This window comes from Notothenia coriiceps, unplaced genomic scaffold, assembly GCF_000735185.1.
Source record: "Notothenia coriiceps isolate Sejong01 unplaced genomic scaffold, NC01 NC01_scaffold00031489, whole genome shotgun sequence".
Classification (NCBI taxonomy): Eukaryota; Metazoa; Chordata; class Actinopteri; order Perciformes; family Nototheniidae; genus Notothenia; species Notothenia coriiceps.
In genome coordinates, this window is record NW_011364190.1 from 51,852 (window position 1) to 74,880 (window position 23,029).

Consider the following 23,029-nt stretch of genomic DNA (forward strand, 5'->3'; position numbering starts at 1 on the left):
AAAATTAACTACTAGGTGAGTCAATCACTCCCTGTCTGAAATCACTTTAAAACTGTGTCAAACTTGTTGTTATAGTGACAACATGTTCAACTCAATGAGGCGGGTTTTAGTTTCGTTCAGCTGTGGTACTATTGACAGATTGGCAGGGATTAGGATTGGTCAATTGGGAGAAGCAGCAGAGTAGAGTTTCTAAACCAAAGGATCTGGTGTGTCATTGACTCGCTCTCTTCCTCCTGTGTTGACAGAGAAGATACAACAGCTGTTATCGGTGCTCATCATCCTGTCAACCTCCTCTCTTTCACTGAAGCAAAAACAAACCACAAATACACCCTTATCCAAACGACCACATTTTATTGATCCACCCCTTTCCGACAGAACAGTTAGAATGATAAATGAATACTGTTATTTTACTGTCATTTAGAAATTGAACATAGATTAAATAATCTTTACTCAACTTTCCAAAAAAACTGATATAATTAGAGAACACTATCCAAGACACTTAGTTTGCACTCTATAAAGAGAGACCTACTGTATCTAGAGATTTCAAACACAAAAACAGAAAAGGAATATTGTGTTTATCTACAACAAAGACATGCTACTACAACCAACTATGGCAGCAGCACGGATAGAGCATTCAAACTGTCAAAATGTGTGTTTATTATTGTGTGTGCTTGTCTCTATTTGTGTGTATGATTGCTTTCATAGTTGTGTGCATTCTCTCTGAGTATTGAGACACTTGGCAGCAGCGTACAAATAACAAACTGATATATTTTTTTAATAGCTCCATATTTCATTTCCTATGCAAACATGTCCTTATATTCTCTTAATGGCATGCAGAATGCAGGAGCCCAATGGTATCTAAGGAACAATTCACCCAAGAGACAACGTTATATTATATATCAAATATGAATAATCGTGGATGTTCAGAAACTTTTAGGACTTATTTTGTGATTTTCTTTACCTATTAATTAAATAAGAGTGGTTAAGTGTTTCATAGGATGACTTTCTATGACAAGCGGAATAAACCATCCACTTTATGTTGACTCGTAAAATTGTAGTTCTCATGGTAACCACATTTCAAGTGTTAAAGTAAGGTTGCCTATTAAAGCAAAAAATTATGTTAAAAAAAATGTCCCCTTTGAAAGTATGTCCTGCATGCCATCTTGTCTGCACTCAAGTGGGGCCTTCTAAAATGAAATACAAATTCAAAAAAATATCATGGTGTTCAAACTTTGTATTTTACCTTAATAGACTCCAGTATACATCGTGTTAATGAATAGGTTATGTGGGTTGCAATATGAGTAAATATGAGTAATGTAATGTATGAATTAGACAAATCAAATATGTTCCTTTTTTGCCCGTATAAATATAAAATTGCATCTTTTATTTTATAAATGAAAGGAGTCTAATAGACTGAAATGAGATAAGAATCAATCTTGTTGCAGTCTCCAAAAAGATGTAAAAAAGACATTGACAAAAATTAAAGGAGGTTGATGTTAAATTAAATGAATGGTATCAAGATTTTACCATTAACAAAACTTTGTTAGTAAAAGTAAAATAAGGCTGACAGTGAAAATTAAGTGACAGTATGATACGGAAACTGGCCTCATATCCTTTTTGTGCAAGAAAACAAGTAATCACTGGCTGTTTGAAAGCGGTGTTTAAAGAGTTTTTAGAGTAGACTTTTCCTTTAAATGGGTTCTATACCAGGAGGCTCTTGAATGTGCATGCTTCATGTCCAGCCCAGCAAAGTACAGTACGTAATTCTACCAAACCAGCACAACTAAAGTCTCTATAACAAGATAGAAACTGAGACTAATTAATTGAAAAACCCCTGTGCTAATCCTCTATGTTGTAATACTCACTGTACAGAAAAGACAATCATCGACATCAAGTATAAGGCTTGACAGAATACAATGCATGTCACTCTGTGGCTATTAGACTGTTAATGAGGCTATGTGCTGTTGGTATAAACATGGCACAACAAGCATTTTGAAATACTGGTAATGGTGGCTCATGAATATACTTTTCTGGTCTCTGTCCATCAGGAGAAAGAAACTGAGGAATGTTGTCAAGTTAGTATTTAAAGAGCATAAAAGCCAACATGTAATAATCGGTTTATGGTTCACCCCTGAGCCAGCCGGAATGGCTTAACCAAGCAGCTCGTAGATTTATGTGACATGAGTGCCACACAGGCTTCTCCTCAGAAAGTTGTCATGTTGAACTTTGACACTTTGACAGCTGAAAGCGTATAAGGATTTCAAGTCCTTACTCTCCTCTTTTAACAAAGTCCATCACTGATCGCAACCCTGTCACATCAAAACTTCTGCTTCTTGCGGAGCAACTCAAACGTGTGTGTTAACTCATCAGACGTGGGTCTCAATGTACGAGTGTGTGTGAGAGAGAGAGGGGGTGAGGGGCGGGCCGGGGTCTGATTCAGTGGTCGAGTCTGGCTCCTGAGAGAACAGCTCCTGATAGGCTCTTTTCCACTCCTGGAACTCTGCCGACGACAGCTGGGGATTGGTCAACAGCCTGTCAATCAGCGCTAGCTCCCCCTCCCTGTCCTATGGGGGGATGCAGAAACACAGGAAGGGGGTGGGGTCATTTTCTCGTGCTTTATAATTCTGACCACTAAACTTGTAAACGCAGACACACGTAAAGCAAGACACACACTTAATGGGATACATCAAGTTCTGGGAATAACTCACCATTATTTTCACTAAGGACGACCATTTTGATTTGAGATAATTTATTCTGGAGAGTTTGACAACTACAACTACTCAAATGCTTTTTCGTGAAATATGGAAGGGTTATTTATGATCACTCATCTTTAGATGAGCCAGTACTGGTTTGGGTTCTAATAAAGTAGTTGCCAGTTATTTCCTGTCAATCAACTAACTGAAAAATCAACTAATTATTCCAACTGCACCTATAAACACTGTTAAGTAGCTTAATTTATATAATGTATAAGAATTGACATCATATTGTATTGTATAAGCATTTTATGTATTTTGTATGGAAAAAATATAATTTGATAGGTATCTCAAGCTTTAAATGTAGTAAAGTAAAACTATAACACTGTCTTTTGAAATCGACAATCGAAGTAAAAGCAAAAGTATGGTGTATAAGTGTATATCATATATATATATATAATATATAGGTAATATAATATAACCATATAAGAATGTGGTGCAATGCTCACAAAATCGTATTTCTCCCTTGGACTGATAAAGTATTTTTGATTAATTGATGACCTCAAATCTGTCCTTAAGTACAGTATGTGAGTAAATGTGCAGCGAACCATTCCACTACTAGATTGTAGTTTGTTGTTTCAGTTCAATTTCGGCATATTACAGACAGAGAGAACATTTTCCTTTGCTGTTTCCACAGCAACCACTGCGGATAAGTCACTGCTGCCTGAACACACACAGACACACACACACACACACACACACACACACACACACACACACACACACACACACACACACACACACACACACACACACACACACACACACACACACCTTGCAAACAGCAGTTTATGGTTTACCAGGGTCACATGAAGGACTATGCTGTGTCCTTTATGCTCTCATTATTTGACAGACGTTTTATCCAAAAGTCTCCCCAAAAAACGTAGTGTATGTCAGAGAGACGCCAGACAGAGGACAAACATGTAAGCTCCTCCTCCCAACCTGAATCATCAGACACGGGCTAACAAAGTCACAGACCCTTGCAAAAAGCTGTTGTAGCTACACGAACAAGCAACAAAGGCCCTTGCCAACATTCCCGCCAACGTACACGGAGAAACAACAAAGATACAAACTCTATAGAGACAAAATGGAAAACAGCCACAGAAAAAAGCCATTCACACCCAGCCCGAAACATTACCACTGTTCCTATAGCAAAATGCCACAGATCGCTGTATAACAAGCAAACCAAACCGAGGACACAGACTGGGACAGCTGACGCCACGCAAAGTAAAAAGACAGAGACAGTGTGTATAAAGATGTGTACAAATGTCATGGTCAGAAAAATCATTGTGGGTTACAGCCTGGTTGCAGCTAAGAATTCACATAAAATGTCAAAAAAGAGGTTTGATCCGGTGTTGTGTGCTGGTTATTATCTAGGGACAGTTGACACACAACTGACCATAGATAATTATTTCAGAAACGACTACATAAAAAAAAAAGCATTCAAGAAGCGAATCAATTGTCGCCGGGATTGATGTCGACAGTAAATGGTCATTTTAAGCCTTATTTGCCAAAGTTTCTCGAATACATTTTGCAGGAAGTAATGCAACAAGTGGGAGCAGCCATTGTGAGATGTTAGATCAGGAGCTGCAGTTGCATCAGGACATCCTGGCTGTATTCATTTTTCTTTGACTTTGTTAAAAAATGCGTTGTGTCGCCAAATCTTATTGATCATAACCTAAATGGACGACGTCAAAGGGCATTTGAAATGCCAATTCATTCTTACTTTGGTGTAGCAGCTTAAGTGATGCAAATCCATGTATATCAGAATCAGAATCGTTTTTTATTAACAAGTAAGTAGGTTTACACATATGAGGAATTTGCTTTGGTCTATACAGTATATATGCTTATGTGTGTTTATGCACATTTATCTTTGTATATGTCCTGCACGCGGGTGAACCAACCTTCAGGGTGGATGTCAGGATGCGGAGGCGGTGAAGGCGCTCGTTGAGCTGAGGGTCTGCGGCCCGTCGGAGGAAGGACTGCCTGCACTCTGACTGACCTCTGGAGTCTGACCCCCGACCCAGTGGACAGACCCCGCCCTGCTCACACGCTCGGAACAGGTCGCCCAGGGATGCACCCTCGCTGCCGCCTTCACACAGTCGAAAGAAAGACCAAATCACACAACTAATAATGATTTAAACCCTTTCTGCGCTATTTAATTGACTATTGTCAAATACTTTGAAGCTAAGAGCTAAAGAGCGTCAGAATCGGATTAAATTGTGTTGTATCTCACAGCAACCACCGGGGGACAGAAGCACAGCTCAATGACCCTTCTGCTGAATAATGACATGTTATTAATGATGAAAAAGTTCTTCCTCTGCTAGACTGAGGAAATTAAAATTCACATGGATCTTATATTGAATTGTTTACTATTTTAGTTTGGCACTTTTCTCTCTTTACGCCGCTGGGCTCATCTTGGCACCGTTCTCTCATTAGCCTCATTAGATGAGTGTATTAATGGAGTGTATGTAACTCGATACTGATGATTTAAATGGAAATGTGCCTGCCTGAGAGCCTTTTTATTTCTGGCACCTTTACTGACGTCAATGTCTTCAACTTTTTTCAGTCTCTAGTGGCTGTCAGTCAATGTGAGACACATTCTGCCTTTTTTGCTCTTTCCTGACATCCATCCGCCCACACAACGCAAAGCTACATGTACTCTATCTCTTCTTCTATCCATCCACAGTTAACACAGTACACGTATGTTCCTGATTACTCACTGCTGTGTGCTTGCTGTTCTTCTTTCGCAGGGGGCGTGAAGAGTGTGTGTAGGTTGCTGTCTCGTGGCAGTGTGAAACTGCGGGGTTTCCCTCCCTTGGTTGCCATAGGAATTAGCCTTGTCATCGCCATGGGCAACGGGACATTCCTCTGAGCAGGAAGAGTGTAAACAGCTCCGGCCATCATACTCCCGATTACTGGACTAGGCTCAGCAAAGACGGCGTCCTCTGTAACATAGAGATAAGAAATAACAACAAAGTTCAATTGTTTTTGTTCTTTTAAAGCAACATAAACAATTTGCTCTTGATTGTATTGCTTATTGAGAATATAGAGCTATGTACACACATCAAATCTGTACAAATAGAACTCACACCAGATATATATTAAATATTATTAAGAAAAATATGAAGTAGAAACAACTAAGGATGTTTATTATCCAACATAAACCTTCTTCATCAACTCTTCAATGCATACATTTTGTGCAGAATTATGAGACAAACACAACCTTTTTAAAGATATATCGTGTGTTATATTGTCATTGGAGCAATGCTCTCTTTGGAGGAAGACCACCAATGATGCAAATGGCAGCAGTGATAGCAAACCTGCCCTATCTATTTATCAGTGTCAAATATCCGGCTATATCGAGCTCTGTGACCTGAATCTAATAGTAACACAGGAGAGGCACAAGCCGGAGCTCTGTCACGCTAAAATAATATCGATTCAAGCAATTGATCTAAAAATGAGTCTTGGATTCATCTTCTGGTTTGTGTGCTACCTAGAGGTCCAGTTTGAAGGTAGTGCAGTCCCGCCTCAGTTAACGGTGTCTCAATCAGGTCCTGCCAGGAACGTCTCTGAGACGAGGAAGAGCGGCCCGGAGACCCCGTCTCACTGCTGCCCCCTGCAGGACTGGATCGGTACTACGACAAACAGTAACGGAGACAATCAGTAATGTTAGTCATAAATTGTATTAACTTCTTATTGTTATGTAGAGTTTCTGACTGACCAAATGATAGACTAAAAGAGAAAAAGCATCCATGTGTATCATGGTAACTCTTTGACTAGCATTATCCAAGAGTCATTGTAAATGAATTGTTTAATGTATTTAGAGTTGTGTAGACATTGATGACTTGGGACCTTTATATATATACAGTCTATGCTTGGGACCCAAGGAAGTAACTGGGGATCGCAATAAACACTCGAGTTGGAAAGCGCTCATATCTTATTCACAAAAGCTTTTTAGTCGTACAATTCTTTTTGACAAAACAAATGATTCTGATGTAGATGCTTCACTTCACTCACTCCATGAAAAACACATTCAAATGAAGAGTCTGGTAGCCACATTCTGTCAGGAACAAAAGCTTAGAATCATTTCCAAGTAGTTCAAATCCAATCTCTACTGGTAGCCCTATACTGGTAGGATGAATCAGCTTTTTGTGTGGCAATAACTTCATTTAATTACATTGTGTTCAACTCTGTGTCACATTTAGCCTGAAATCTCATATTGAGTTCATTTTCTAAATGAGGTTATAAGACAGCTACAGTTTGGCCTGATGGTGGTGCTAAAGGAAAAGGGCGCAAAATATGAATTGTTGTGATATATCACTTTTGATAGACCAAGACGCACCTCTACAGTATCACATCTATACTGCATGTCGCTGCTGCTGCTGCCCCCTGGTTTCCTCCCACTGTGTGTAGTGCCTCCCCCTAGAGGGCCAGGGTGGTACTGTGGCTCTGCAGCCAACCCGGGGGGGTCGCCACAGAGAAAGTCCTCCTGAGAAGAGCGAGAACGACACGTCTCTGTAGAAGACAGTCGAGTTCGGCCTTCCATATAGGCACTCATCTGATAGAGAAAGAGGAAAGAATAAAATGGTGTCTCAATCAATTGTAATGACACTCTTGAAAAAATGAATTTATCTGACGAACGGTTAAAATGATCATTGAATAAGTATTTGAAAGAGAAAGAAATAAACACAACAGAAAGGCAGAAGAAGTGTTTTTGTTGAAAAGGCAAACACCAAAGGGTTTTTATGGCTCTTAATGATTAGGATTTCTAATATTATTATCTTGTGTGCCTATTTGACTGAAAACAGCATTGTAGAAGCTGTAGTTTTAAATCCTAGTTTAACACAATCCATACAATGTGGAGCAAAGCAGTATGAGGGAAGTGTATAGCATCAATTACACCAAATTGTGCCACACCACTCCCTTGAGTCTAATTTGCAATAACTTAAACTGGGGAAGCGCACTGAGCTCAATTGTTGCCTTCAAGCACAGCAGTTGAGTGTGTAATACGGCTGTGTGTGTGTGTGTGACTCACTGATGGAGGCCGTGGGTAGGTATCATATGGAGGTGGGGGACTGTCCTGTTTGGGGCTGGAGGTGGTTTCCTCCTCATGTTCACTCTCACTCCAGTAATCTTCAGGAAACCCACACATGGACAGTCAGAACCACCATCTATGCATCCATTGTAATGTCTTATCTCATATAATAACTCACCCTGCTCCTGACGTATCCTCTCTCGCTCTGCGTGGCCCACGGCAGCCATATTGAGACGACTCAGCCATCTAACAGAGCGGAAGAACAGCCTGCTGCAGTGAATCACACATACTGTATTTTCACATAACATCCATTATGAAGAAATAGTTAAATGCTTTGGGACATTTGCTAATTTGCTTCTGACAATAATGAAATGACACGATTGATAACATGAATGACGGTAAACTTAGTTTAGCTTAGCATACAGACTGGAAACAGCTAGCCTGGGTTCGTCCTAATAAAGTTAACATATCCACCTACCATCAACTCTCTTTATATTTTGTTTGTTTAATCGTGAATAAATATTGTGTTTATTTAATCTAAAAAAAAACAAGAATTTGTGATTTATTTGAGGAAGACTACAGTAGCTCCTTCTACCTGCTAAAGGTTGTAATGAGAACCTTAGCTAACCTATTACTTCTTCTTATCTCACCTCAAGCTAGAAAGTGGATAAGCACATTTCTCAAGAGGTTCATGAATAAGTCATTACAAAGCGCTTAAACACTTATTTCTCCCAAGAAATTGCAAGAATGTGTTACAGCTTTCCACTGCAATGTAACCTATTGAGGAATACTGTCAAATATTGGGTTAAATGATCTATTTCAGATTCTGAAACTGCAGAACAGTTCTCTGCACAGGTGGAAACTTGAGCCTCGATGCAAACATATCTTGAAAATGATGTTTTTCATACACATCACTGATATCAGGCCTTCTCTTCATCAAGAAAAACACATTGTTGTTTAGTGTTTTGTGGATAGTTAACAGGAAAATGCTCAAATGCCACACAGCAGGGAGTTTGCACTTTTGCATAACCTTCATCCATGTGTGGTCCATGCTGCTTTACCTGTTCATGTCATCCACTCCATCTGCTGCAAAGTAGAAACTCTTGACCTTGGGGTGACATGCTTTGAAAGCACTAGAGAGATATGAGAGAATTAAATGTGTTATTTGTGCAGGGAAACATGTAGCGGTATACAGGAGAGCATATCACTGCACATGGGGTAAACACATTCATTGAATAGGCAATAGTTTTCGTAGCACACTTACTACTTCTTGCGACATTCACTGGCACGGTCAATCTTAAACTCTGGAAGACTGACAAAACCCTCTGCCTTCTCATCCTAAAAGATAAATACAAAATAATAGGAGAAATATATATAATAAGCCAATAGAAAGAAATGAAGGAAAATGTTCCTTACAATCTGTTTTTTTCAGCATAGATATGACTTTTGTGGCTCTAAGGTTGTGGTAACATTTCACACTTCCCCTGTAGAGATTCAAGGAAACGCAAACTGACACAAAACAAGTCACATGAGCCTCCTACATGTTTTGAAACAAACATGTCCTAACTTTAATCATTTGAGGTCAATGCCTCATCTCAACCAATTGCACTAACCTTAAACAGCTGAAAGAACAGTAGTGTGGTTCAAATGAAGGGATAGCATGTAGACACACTTCGACGTGTCTCATTACATGTCACTTGTTAGACGCTTTTATCCAAAGCAACTTACATACTCAATACTGTGGGCAATCCCCACAGGAGCAGTTTGGGGTGAAGTGTCTCAGGGACACAACGACATGCTGACTGCAGAGGGGTTTGAACTCATCCCAATCCTAACCCCTCAAGCTAATTTGTTATGGAATGCTAATGGGATTGACCTCAAGCAGCTACGCAGGGAACATCTTGCTGGTTTTCCCCATGGATTTATTGTGTGTTGCTGTAAATACCATAGATAGCAAGAGCTCTGATGTTTAAGCTAAATGCTCAAATGTGACCATCTTAATTATGTAAGCATGTTAACAATTGCTAATTAGTATTAAACAGATAGTCTGGCTGAGGCGGATGTTGGTTTTGCAGGTATTTGGTAATAAATTAAAGGCATGGGTTAAGCTTAAACTTTGACCTAAACTAACTAAAAAAAACAAAAATAGTCCATAGCTACCCAAAGCAGAAATCAAAGAAAAATGTCATCATTGGCTCTTTGTTTCATATTCGCTCTTAAAAACGATGAAGTGTGTGACACTTGTTGAAGACTGCTACTTCAAATATATTTCAGTTTGAAAACAAAAATGAACTAAGAGGCTGGAAAAGATAATACATAATGAAAAACACGACTCACCTCCTCATTGATGTACCAGTACAGGCAGTTGTCCTTCAGAACAAACCAGTATTTCTTCCATTTGTGAGAAAAGTAACCCTTCGCATCTCTCTTTCTCCACAGCCAGCCCTCGCAGTCTCCTCTGCCCAGCGCCTTGCAGGAAACACGCCTCCGACTCAGAGAGGCCAAACTTCTTCCTGTAACAACACAGGATGCATGACGGACAGGAATATAAATCAGAAAAATGAAATAAGTGAGAATTCAAAGCAAGATACATGGCTTGGCTCAATCTCTTCAAGTAGTGTGAATAAAAACAGTTATAAAATGCCACGTCCTAATAGTGCAATAATTCTAGCTAACAGTTTAGTCTCTGGGTTTGACAGAACACTGCTGCACTGCAGTAAGGTAAGAGGTATTTCATAAAAATGATCTTTGCTTCTGGCACAAAAGCACTGTAACCTTTTTCACACACTTGTCTCCCGGTTACGGCTGCAGAGAAACTTATATTGTGCAAAAGTTTAACAACATTAAACGTGAAAGCAATTCAATATCCCACTTTTATCTAGAGCAATGGAAAGATCTCTGTGGAATGTATCTCTTAAAAAAAACCACCCTCTACTACAAACCAAAGCTCAAACCGTGTGAAAAGCTTGAAGTCTTAAGAGACTCTGTAGATAACGTTATACTCTCTGATAAAGAGTTAGCTACATCCTGGAAATGTGCAACGGTGTCTTCGATTTTTCCAACTATTTTCTTTGCAGCAGCTCCACAATTAAAGATATCATCACACATGTAATGTCGGTTTCAAGAGAGACTCTCATTCAAGCCACTGTCTCAGACAAGGACCAAAAAGAATAACAAGTATATCATTACATGTTTGATACGGGGGCTACTCCAAGCACTTAAAACAATTACTAAATAATAATCATCACATTCATTTTCAAACTTTGGTTTAATTGCTGTAAACAAACAAAGCTGTTGCGCGGAAATGTGCAGATGGCGCTAAAGCTTCCAAAGCTTCTCGCGATGGCAGATGGTAAAACAAGTGAAAGAAAATCACTTCCAACATGTTGATTCATGATAGTGTGATTGAAAAAAATAACTTTGGGCAAAGAGGCCAATAAACTGATACCAGGAAGTTGGAGAGAATACACAAACTGTAGGGAGTAAAACCATCAAAATAAAAGCAGAAGGATTAAGGGGATTTAAAATGTTCTTAAACACAAACAATTAAACATAACGTTTAAAATAACGTAGTCAACAGGACTAGTTGTACAGTATGTAGAAGATGGAAAGATGCCTTGCCTCACAGTTTGGTCTGGACTCGTGAAAATCAGAGTAATGAGCATGATGTGTTAAATGCAAATTGGTTCTCAGCACGAAAATGTGATCAAAAAGATTTGTCCTCAGTATGAATGGATGTTGTGGAGACTTAAAGCTGAGATTGGCAGTTTTATGCAGCCTCATTAGGCAAACTTTTCATAATAACTGTTCCAATGTACTGAGAGAAAACTTGTCTGCACTTCCTCTGACGTCTGCACTCAAAGGTTATTTCAGGGCATTCCTATTTAAACATATCCATATCTGATCATTCATACACACAAGATAGTTTTGAGTATCGCTTTTGAACAGTGACAGTTAAAGGCTCTCTCTACCTTTTTACACTATTTTGAAGGTTATTTATTGGTGAAACAAACACAAAATACAGCATATACAATAAAACATTCAAAATGCATTTGTTTTTCTGAAGATATCAGAAAAATAAATATAAAGATAAAATGTTGTTATACTAATTGAAATAAAACAAAACAATTATAATTGCCTGTTCATAACAATGTCAGGATCACATCACAATGGGGATTATGAATAGTAGGGGAGAGTGGGGTAAAATGAGCCAGTGGGTAAGTTGACCCACTCCCTTTATCTAGGGAACTGTGCACATTTGTGGTCATGTGACCATACATTCAGGAAGCACCCATTTGGCTGTGATGGAGAGAATCACTGGTTAAAGTGGTAAATGTGTTTTTTTCACAATAAATCATGTTTTGCTTAAGTACATTTAGTACATTTTCAACATGGCAGGTATAATTATTATTATGTCAAACCGCATGAATCCAGGTCTAAAAATATGTAATAAACATGTTGGTTATTTATCATGGTGTAAAACCATGTGAATCTTTTAGCTAACGATAAGAATGAATGACTAAGCTAGACAGCTTTTTTTTCCCCAAAAAGTGGCTTTGGGGAAAAGTGAGCCACATCCTGTGGGGTGAACTGAACCAGTGTTTGAGCTTAACCCCCCATGAGGCGCTAAAGTTAAGTTAAGTCTCTGTAGTATCAAATGCTATTTTAACATAGTTTTACTTTGTAAATTCTTCATGCCAAGAAAGTCCAAGAGAAAGACTGAGGAGATGGAGAGAGCAGCCACTGAGGGCAAGGGTGGAAAATCCATCAGAGCAGTGGCAAAAGACTGAAAAATGGACAGGTCAACCCTACAGTATGTAGATCAGTGCTTCCCCTACCATTGTATTGGAGGGGCGCTGCGCCTCGCCAACGGAGCCCCGCACCCCGCCAACGGAGCCCCGCGCCCCCCCTGAAATTCAAGGTGTTTAAAAAAAACAAATTGCAAATAATCTATATCTACTGTCACTTTTCACATTGAACATGTGCTCTTTTATTAAATAAACTAAACGCTTTCATTTTAAATTGTGAGTTTAGTGTTTTTGAGCCTAAGAAACACTGATGCATTCATCAATAACAATTATCCACAGCTCCTCTCCCTGCTCCAGAGGGTTTAAAAAATGTATATCCCAAAACTGCCCAAGATGGTTCAATAAATCAACTTACGTGAAGCCAGTCCACAAGACCAGTTTTTTAAGAAGTCATATTTTCATGGCCCTTTGTGATAGATGCATTATTACAGTATACTTTTGATTGACAGAAGAGATCCTGAAGTAAAGGTTGCTGTTGTCATTTGACTTCCATCTAATGTTTCCTTCCCTAGAGGACAACATAAGTACAAGTTGGCTCATCTTACACCACTCTCCCCTAATAGTACATATTACTTTATGAAGCATGTGCATATGCTCATGCTAGTCTTGTGGTAGGGGGTTAGGGCAGAGAGAGGGGCTGGTTTCTTGGATCCAGTTCTTTTTTTGCCCTTTCCAAAAAACTCCCTAACCCTGCTTTAATGCTTTAATAATTATTATGATAAACATTTCACAACCACAGAGGTATAAATGATTGCAATATCAATACATGGTTCATTATTAAGTGTATTTTCAACTCTGTGGACCATGGTGTGGACTCTCAATAAAAGGTCCAAGTAGCATATCTCCATGTGTAATGAAAGATAGGCACTGTGTTCGATTGAGCATTTCTAAATAGTTATGTTCAATGAATTGCTACCCAGAGAGTCTTCAAGCACCAGGTCGGCTGAACAAGCAAATATATCACAATTGTTACAAATGGAGTGAATGCATTCATCTATGTTTCTACGCGAGAGTCAATGACTGTGATACGGCTCTCCAAAAGAGGAAACTGAACAGGTGTCTTCTCCGCTTACCTTTAGTCTTCTTCCTGTTCTTTGACTGCAGAGAGGAGGACTGTTGGTATGTCTAAGAGCAAAAGAACAGAACAAGAGGGAGGGTGAGATGGGGAGAGAGCTGTCAAGATGAATCAGTGCCCTTTGTTTACTGCGAAGAACCATGGGATATAAAAGATGACAGATAATAGCGAGCAAGGAGGAGAAGAGAAAGAAGACACTTAAATACAAAGGAAAACCCTTTCCCTCGTTATCTTTCTGTCTCACACTGACAGGTACTCTTGTTGGGGTGGCAAGGTTTACCTTATGGAGGACTTAAGCAACTCTCACACCTCTAAACATAGAACAAAGGGACAGGAAGGGGGGGTTAGCACAGTATGATATTCAGGTGATGGAGAAAAAGAGAGAAAGTGTGCACTAGGCCTCTGGGTTAAAGCAGAACATTTCATCAAGCCAAACATGAAGGACAAACGTGTAAAACAGGGGTTTCCAGGCCGATAGGCACCGAGCTATGGGCTACATTCCTACTTTTGAGCATCTGTTCACATTAAGGTAATTTGTCGCCTTAAAGGCCATCCAATTAAAAGTACCTAATTAGCCATTCAATCCTGATTGTATCCTACCAATGGATGTACAGACAAATATGATTGGACTACTTTGTTCCAAAGAAAACTCCAAACGATTCTGAGATAAGTTCTCAAAGTCTATGGAGCGTCTTTTCTCTATGATTTCTCAGATTACATTGTCGGTAAATGGAAATGCTTGGAAAGTGTATATCACATTAAATATGTAAAAATACAATTTGTAAGTTGCAAAACCTCTCGTCTATAATATGAAACTCACATGGTCAGCATATTTGAGATGTGACCTCCCTCGAAAGGTCAGATGGGGCAACAGATCAGCTCTGATGTAACAATATTACACATGTCACAACCTGGAGCTCTGCCATTCACAGCCCCACGCTCAGCAAGACAGATGACATGGGCCCGCCCACACCCACTGACACGCCATCTGCCATCGCAGCAACCATGCACACTGTAAATACACACACACATGGAAACACATTTAATTTGCTGTCAAGACATATAACGTCACCAACGGCCAAATGGACTGCCTCGACCTGAGCTTGGACTGACAGGCAGGGCAGAAAGATGCCAGGAAGGTGACAGGGGGTAATAACACGTTGGCATTCACACATCACACTTTTTCACGAGGGTTAAAATAGCTGGATGCATCAAAACAAAACAGATAGTGTAACCTCCTTTGAGCTTTAACTTCAGGGAGGCAGCTGAGTTTCATTCCCTTATTTCAGCCACATTATGCAACTACATAATTACATTTTAAAGCTACTACATGCGACATAACGGAGAATCAACTTTATTTTTCAATATTCGAATGCAGGTAAGACTTTTGCTTTATCAATTTGTGGCTAGATATTTGATGCTAAGTGCTCAGGCCGAGAAAACTGCTCTTTGCTATTAGCGGTGAGCGACAAATAATATGTTGTGTTATAGTGACATCAGTCCTGTTTGTCCAAGTGCAGCAAAATATGAAGTATAAACTTGTTCTATTTCTGGGGGAAAATCTTAAAAATACAAAATACTTCTTAAGCTCTTCTGTCTCCAGCATACTAAAAAAACGGAATATTCCCTCAACAGTGGAGCATCACCTGTTGTGTACTAGATGTGTTAAAGATGTTAAAATTGTTTAAGTTCTTATAAACAAACAGTTGAAAGTCCTTGGCCTATATGTTGTAAATCAAAAATAATGGTTATAAAAAAGAGAAAAACAAGTGACTTACATGATAAATTGAGGCCGGCTCTCTCGGTGGAGAATCTCTTTGATTTGTTTGCAGGACATAGTGGGAGGGGCTTTGGCTGTGGTGGCTCCGTCTCTTTGCGCGTTTGGCCGTGTCATTGGTCCGTTTGCCTGGGCGAGCCGTGTGGGAGGAGTAGTCCTCAGAGCTGGTCCTCTCGTCCACGCCGGAGATTCCCACGTAACGCATCAGGGACGCTTCTGTGAAATCATCCAAACAAATCAGCACACAGTAACCTAAAGCCAAAATGTGTCGAATTCACATATGGATAGGTTGACTTTACCGTTAACCAAAACAACACATTTGAAACACTAGGTATTGATCTCATGTTATATATTCTGTCTTATGTTCTTCATTACTTCTACTAGAGATGTCCCGATCCGATCACGTGATCGGGGATCGGAGCCGATCACGTGATTTTCAAAAGATCGGAATCGGGAGGAAAAAAATCGGGATTGGGATTTTCTTTTTTTAAAGTTTTTTTTATAAATACTTTTTTTAAATTTTGTATTCAATGTTACAAAACAAAAATGCCCATGTTCAAGTCTTAAAGTCATCCTGAGGCCTTAGTTTTGGTTTCAAATTACAGAACATCATGTATGTGTTGCTTCTTTGGGGCTTGTTTTCATAGACCTGGTTGCTTATTTCTCTCCAATCTGGCAACAGAGTGGGCGCAGTGTCTAATTGTAGCAGTAAGCTAACGAGTACTGAAAGCTTTATTTTGTTTTGATCCAATGCTGCACAACTGAACTGATCCAATGCTGCTGTGAAAGAAAGAAGCTATATCCATGTTGGATAGAATATCCAATTTAAATAAAAAAATAACCTTAAGGGACAACTTGAATGCTTTTTTTCTTTTTTTTTCCCTTAATGCATTGCATAAAGATCGGATCGGGAAAAATCGGTATCGGCAAATTGTCAAAATCAAATGATCGGAATCGGATCGGGAGAAAAAAAAGGTGATCGGGACATCCCTAACTTCTACCTATCATGAGTGTTGGCTGGGTTAATATACTGTAGACATTATTATCTACAAATATATCACAGTGTGTCACTCAAACACTTAAAACATAGATTTTCACCTTTAACCACTACATTATTACTGAGCCAAACAGTTATTTAAAAAATGTCAGAACAAATGTCTTCAGATCAAATATACACTGGAAAATGCACATCTCTAAGATAAGACTTTTGATTGTTCATTGTTAATAACAGAACAATAAAAAGGTAATTGTTTGTTGCCTTCACAAACAATGCGAAAGTTACAAAAAGTCACACTAACTTGCCTCAAGGATATTGACATGTTGACATGCATCCCAACAATTCCCACTTCCCTTCATTAAGTACGTTTTGGACCACACGTGAGAACTATAGTAAACAGTTTTAGTCAACGTTTAGTTTGTGTCACACATCAAGCTGTATATATAATGTATATAATCATTTATAATGCATGAAAACATAACTTTTGTTTGAGAACGACACACTCTCTAACTATCTTTGTTTGGGCAAAATAGTTTCTCTAAAAGATAAATAACTGTTGATGTTTAAAAATCACTAAGTTACTGTGGTCTTAAATGCTAAAAGTTGCAAATGTGTATCTGGGTTTTTGAAACTTTGGTAAAGTATTTCTTATATTCTTTAGCTGCATTACAGTTTTTCTCGATTGCTAACACACTAAAATGATACATAAAGCACAATTATTTTAACTGACACTCAAAGAGCAAAACATCGGCTTAAATCTCCAAAACTCTAAACACGTTTTCAGCTTTTCACACAATTTGCAAATCAACATGGCACTTTTTGCAAACCACTGCACACGTTTCTCCACGTGAGACACAGGAATCTGACATAAAGTCACGTGTTGGCAGGTTTAAAACACTGATATTCAAAATGCCTCACACATAGACCAATGATCAAGAAACACGTTCCACCTGGTAGCATAATTGTTGGCTCATCAATCAGGATGTTAGCACTATAAAAAGACCACAGGTGAGTACTTTCTTACAGCAACAATGGAAGCCAACATGGAAGCAAGAGCAAGAGCAAGAGCAAGAGCAAGAGCAAGAGCAAGAGCAAGAGCAAGAGCAAGAGCAAGAGCAAGAGCAAGAGCAAGAGCAAGAGCAAGAGCAAGAGCTGGGCTGAGAGTGAGAGGAGGAGGAATGAGAGGTAGAGGTAGAGCTGGAGGGAGAGACCATGGTTTGTCGATGAGAGAGACTGGACACAGGGTTCAGCCTAATCTAAGCCGATTTCACCACTCGGCCTCTGTAAGATCCGGACCAAGCTTAAGACTTGACAAACAGGTTAGTACCAGTCTTTTAGCTCTGCATAGACTCATGATAATAACATCAGTGCTTATATCTGTTGCTGTGACCAACATATTTAACTTTCTCATTATCATGTAATTGATTTGTTGGCATGTTGCATACTATACACTGTACACAAATCCTGCACAATGTACTGTGGTAGACTTACTGTTGTGCAACCACAGACACTGACAACAACTATGTCTGTGTTGTTTAATCTGAAGGAACTGAGAACAAGAGAGGTGCAGGTGGAAGGCTAAGGGTTTTCCAATGAGGCACAGGAAGCGCAGTTACAACTGGGTTTTGACAAACAGTGCATCACAATCTTAGAGAGATCCGAAGCATAGTACTATGTGCTGAGATGCATGGTTGCACAATGTGATTTTTCAAATAAAAATGTGATTTGTCTTTCAACAACTCAATGTATTTTCTTAATTTACTGTATTTCGCACAACTCCAAGCACCGTTCTCGCAGACACCTCTCGTACAGAGCAAGCCCATAAAGATGAGAAGTGCTTTAGATGATGCTCAGCAGTGTGTAGTTGGGTTTGTCAACAATCTAGTGGTTAATGAATGAAGTTGGTGTTATATTTGGTGCTAAAGTTTGCATTTGGTAAGCTGTTTGTGTAGTTTTGAAGGCAGTTACATTAAATTTAGCATGAGAAATTAAGNNNNTAAAAACAGGGGTACAACAGAGCTGATCCAGATTTGCCGCCGATATGACATCAAATCGAACAATCAGAGCTAACCTATACAGAGAGCATGTGTGTGAAGAAGCAGGAAATAAAACGGAACTCACCTTGCGGTATAACCGGCAAGAGAGAAAGCCTTTGAGCTCCATACTGTTTCAGAAATAAACCTTGATCTAATAATCCTTGCGTTTCATCACCACAGCATTTTAGACAGTATCTGCCAGGTTCCGCATCAGCCGGCATAAGCTCCGCCCCCTCTTATTTACATTTTTATTTTTATTTTGTATTTAGCCTTTATTTATACAGGTGAAAATCTCATTGAGACACAGGGTCTCATTCTCAAGAGAGACCTGTTTATACCCAGAATCAGCACTTTTGGAACAGGAAGAGAAATAGAGGGATATGAGGCATGGCTAGAATGGATGATCTGTTTGGTCTTTTGACCAAAACACTTCATCGACATGTTTTTTATATTTTTTAATATATCTGAGACCGGTACCACTTTACAATAAGACTACCCTTATAAGGGATTCATAAAGGGTTTATAATTAGGTTATGAATTTGGTTGTAAACACTTTATTCATCATTAAGAACCATTTATAAACCAGTTCTAACATAGATACATACATACAACATACATCAACACAGGCTCACTATTTGGCAAGATGACTAAGCCTTATATTGGCTACTTAGCGAGCAGCAGATACCAAGGATGCTGGCTGATGAATAAGATGAAGTAAGCTAAGTAGCCAATATAAGACTTAGCAGTACAGATAACTGTGGGCTCACTATTTGGCAAGCGACCGGTCACAGTTGTCCTGTTTATCTCTAGTCCTATAAAAGCTTATTAATGATTTATAAAGTGTTCACATCCTAATTAATACATTAATTACAAACTATTCGTAAACCTTTTATAAGGGTAGTCTTACTGTAAAGTGGTAGCCTGAGACCTAGGCTATTGCCTAAAAATAGCATGATCGGTGACCTTTAAGAAGAATTCAATCCCAAAATGTTGCTTACCAGAAAATCATTGGTTGCTTAAAACGACGTGTCAAATTGTAGAATTGTACTAAGTTTGATGAGAGTATTTATTGAGATATGCTAGGTGGACTGATGGATCCATATTTTCCACCATCAAGATGCTGTTGTGAGAGAACATGTCCACGCATGTGTGTCTAAGTGTGACTTGAGTGTTTATTGAATTGGTTCTGGTTCACTGACTCTAAGTCTACATATTTTTTTTCCGACCAACTTCCTCTTCAGCGCTCCCACCGGGGGAGGAAAACTCAGGTCTCACTTCTTCTCTCTCCTCAAGGTTCCAACCCTGTCCTCCCCTGGTTGCTAGGCAGCGGCCAGAGCAAAGTGAGACACCGAGAAGAGCTGCTGTCAGCGTCGCCATGGCAACTGCGTGAGTGATTCAGGTGGAGGTCTCGCTTCCTCTCTTTTATTCTTTCTCCCTTCATGGCTGCCTTTCATTTTCTATGCCTTTGTAGCAACTGCCTACCTTTCCTTTTTTCTCTCCTTACCTTCTAATCCCCCCCACTTCTTTCCTCTATGATGTTAATCACAGGGAGAATTAGAGGAAGAGGATGGAGGTGCATTGATCTCCACACACACTGATCTCTTGGTAATGCAGAGAGACGGGAACATTGAACTGAATCTAACAGGCTTTTCAGGGGAACACACACATATGCACTCCACACGCCAGCCCTCACCTCTGCGACTTTCTCTGTTAAGCTTGGCTGGATCTTCATAGTTGCCCACCCAGTTACACTCCACAGGCATGGAGATGGGCCTCAGCCTGCCTACAAGTAAACACAATAATACAACTTAATATTCACCTTTAAATTAGAGATTTATTCTGATGTGTGATACAAGGTTTCTGGCAAGGTTTTATGTATTATTATCCACAACCTACAATGTAGAACTGCATCACTTTTTTTTTTAAACGTTTCATGGACCGCCTGAGGACAGCAGGTGGGTTCTTAGCCTCATGATTGTTTTCTGAAGTCGCTCAATGCAGCAGAATTAGATTAAACCCAATCTCTCACCACTGGAGCGTACCATATGTAGGTGTGGTGCAGTACACGGGTTCCTCCTCTTCTCGCAGATGAGACTCTTGATCCAGGAAGGAGTTTGGTGACTCAGAGCGCTTAGCAACACTGACGCTACTGTGGTTACGAGATGCCTCATCTCCCGGCAAGACTCCTGTCTCATCTCTACAGTTGCGGACAAGGCAGATTTACAGGCAAAGACATTAAAGTCAAAACTCCTCTTTGCTGTCACTCTTTTTTCTTTCTAAGACTACAGTGTACCTGGGTGTGTATGGCTCATCAGGGGGAGGGGGGATGTAAAGGTCCTGGATGGCGGAGTTCTTGGTGGGTGTGCCTGAGGGTGTGGCAGAACTGCTGCCTGGGCTTCTGGTTGGCTGCAGAAGGCAAAGCAGTCTATGGTTAGGACAATTCATTTTCTCTGTCACTGTTTTGATACACTTTTAAGGACATTTTTAATGCCTCAAATTGATCAGTTTTATTAAGAAATTATCAAAAAAACTTGACCATGATTGGTTTCTGTTTTTAAATAAATCTGGTGCCAATATTGCTGGTTTCAGTTGTTGTTGAGCAAGTATCTGGGCAGTTGCACTCCAGACCAATTATAGGGGGCAAAAACATACTTATGTTGGGGGACAGTTACAGTTTTTCTCGATTGCTAACACACTAAAATGCTACATAATAAGCACAATTATTTTAACTGACACTCAAAGAGCAAAACATCGGCTCGAATCTCCAAAACTCTAAACACGTTTTCAGCCTATCACACAATTTGCAAATCAACATGGCACTTTTTGCAAACCACTGCACATGTTTCTCCACGTAAGACACAGGAATCTGACATAAAGTCACGTGTTAGCAGGTTTAAAACACTGATATTCAAAATGCCTCACACAGAGACCAATGATCAAGAAACACGTTCCACCTGAGCAAACACCTGGTAGCATAATTGTTGGCTCATCAATCAGGATGTTAGCACTATCAAAAGACCACAGGTGAGTACTTTCTTACAGCAACAATGGAAGCCAACATGGAAGCAAGAGGAAGATGGGGTGAGAGTGAGAGGAGGAGGAATGAGAGGTAGAGGTAGAGCTGGAGGGAGAGACCATGGTTTGTCGATGAGAGAGGCTGGACACAGGGTTCAGCCTAATCTAAGCCGATTTACTGTTGCCTCTGTAATCCGGACACATAGACTTGAAAACAGGTTAGTTACCAGTTTGTAGCTCTGCATAATTCATGATATATCAGTGCTTATATCTGTTGTGTGAAACGTATTTACTTCATTACTGTAATTGAATTGTTGGCATGTTGCAGACTATAACTGTACAAACATCCTGCACAATGTACTGTGGTAGACTTACTGTTATGCAACACAGACACTGACCAACCACTATATCTGTGTTGTTTATCTGAAGGACTGAGAAACAAAGAGGTGCAGGTGGAAGGCTAAGGATTTCCAATGAGGCACAGGAAGCAGCAGTTACAAACTGGGTTTTGGCAAACAATGCCATCACACTTAGAGAGATCCGAAGCATAGTAACTATGAGCTGTGTGCATGTTGCACAATGTGATTTTTGAATAAAATGTGATTTGTTTTCAACAAGTCATTTGTATTTCTTCATTTACTGTATTTCTGTATAAGCAAGCAATCTTTCTCTGCAGAAACTTCTATGTACAGAGAATAGCCCATAACAGATGAGAGTGCTTTAGATGATGCTCAGCAGTGTGTAGTTGGGTGGTCAAACAATCTGAGAAACTGAGCAATTAAAAAAAAAATGTGTGTTAGCAATCGAGAAAAACTGTAATAAGCATTCACGTGATTGGGACGGACAGGCTGACAACCTGAAAACATAACGCTGCTGACCAACTGGCAGCAAAATAAACCCAAGCCATTTATGTACCGCGGTGGCAGTTAGCAGCCTTAGCTTCCCAATAATGAACAAACTTGTTAAGGTTGTGGTGAAATCATTAAAAATAAATCTGATGCAAGATACAGGTTTTAAACTAAACACTGGGTTAGATCAATTACATTTGGCCAAATTGTACTAAATAAACAATTTCACAGAACAACTTAAACTGCTTTAATTTGATTCAGTTCAGACATTTGGGATGCCATTATATTTGGTTGTACTGTAGCTCCTTATAAAGTGTTTTGGATTAAACTGCTTGTTTACAACCTGTCCTCTTGTGTTTCTTATGCAGTCAGACATTGACAAAAACAGTTTTAATGAACACATCTGCCATGTCGTAAAAATATACAGATACTGAGTGTATCTGCATAATGTTGATTGACACAAGTAAAAGATGATCGACGACTTTATGGCTATGCTTAGGCAAACAAACGAATGTTTACTTCTTTGATTAAGCATTTCGTTGTCTAAGGACACAAAGAAGCTTGTATTTGTCATTCAGGTTTGAAGTGTGGTTTTTCATGTATTTTTTTCTTTTAATGTTTCTTTTATTATCTTTTCTTTTTAATGACTGTTTTTAAATGCCTCTGTCTGAATGTCTTTCAT

The 23,029-nt window shown here is 39.4% G+C and overlaps 1 protein-coding gene across 1 annotated transcript in view; it reads right to left on the bottom strand.

Annotated features, from left to right (window-relative positions):
* Positions 1-331: 331 nt before the first annotated feature.
* cnksr2a (connector enhancer of kinase suppressor of Ras 2a) overlaps positions 332-23,029 on the bottom strand; it is a 33,849-nt gene continuing 11,151 nt past the window's right edge. Inside the window, exons 9-23 of the mRNA XM_010787933.1 lie at positions 20,778-20,890; positions 20,527-20,681; positions 20,178-20,267; positions 15,453-15,667; positions 13,673-13,724; positions 10,129-10,304; positions 9,056-9,129; positions 8,853-8,924; positions 7,970-8,037; positions 7,792-7,889; positions 7,099-7,314; positions 6,250-6,391; positions 5,477-5,701; positions 4,658-4,845; positions 332-2,564 (exon numbers count right to left, since the gene is read on the bottom strand). Coding sequence (XP_010786235.1) covers positions 2,367-2,564; positions 4,658-4,845; positions 5,477-5,701; positions 6,250-6,391; positions 7,099-7,314; positions 7,792-7,889; positions 7,970-8,037; positions 8,853-8,924; positions 9,056-9,129; positions 10,129-10,304; positions 13,673-13,724; positions 15,453-15,667; positions 20,178-20,267; positions 20,527-20,681; positions 20,778-20,890 — 2,082 coding nt within the window. The 3' untranslated portion in view covers positions 332-2,366. The remainder of the gene's footprint in view (positions 2,565-4,657; positions 4,846-5,476; positions 5,702-6,249; positions 6,392-7,098; positions 7,315-7,791; positions 7,890-7,969; positions 8,038-8,852; positions 8,925-9,055; positions 9,130-10,128; positions 10,305-13,672; positions 13,725-15,452; positions 15,668-20,177; positions 20,268-20,526; positions 20,682-20,777; positions 20,891-23,029) is intronic.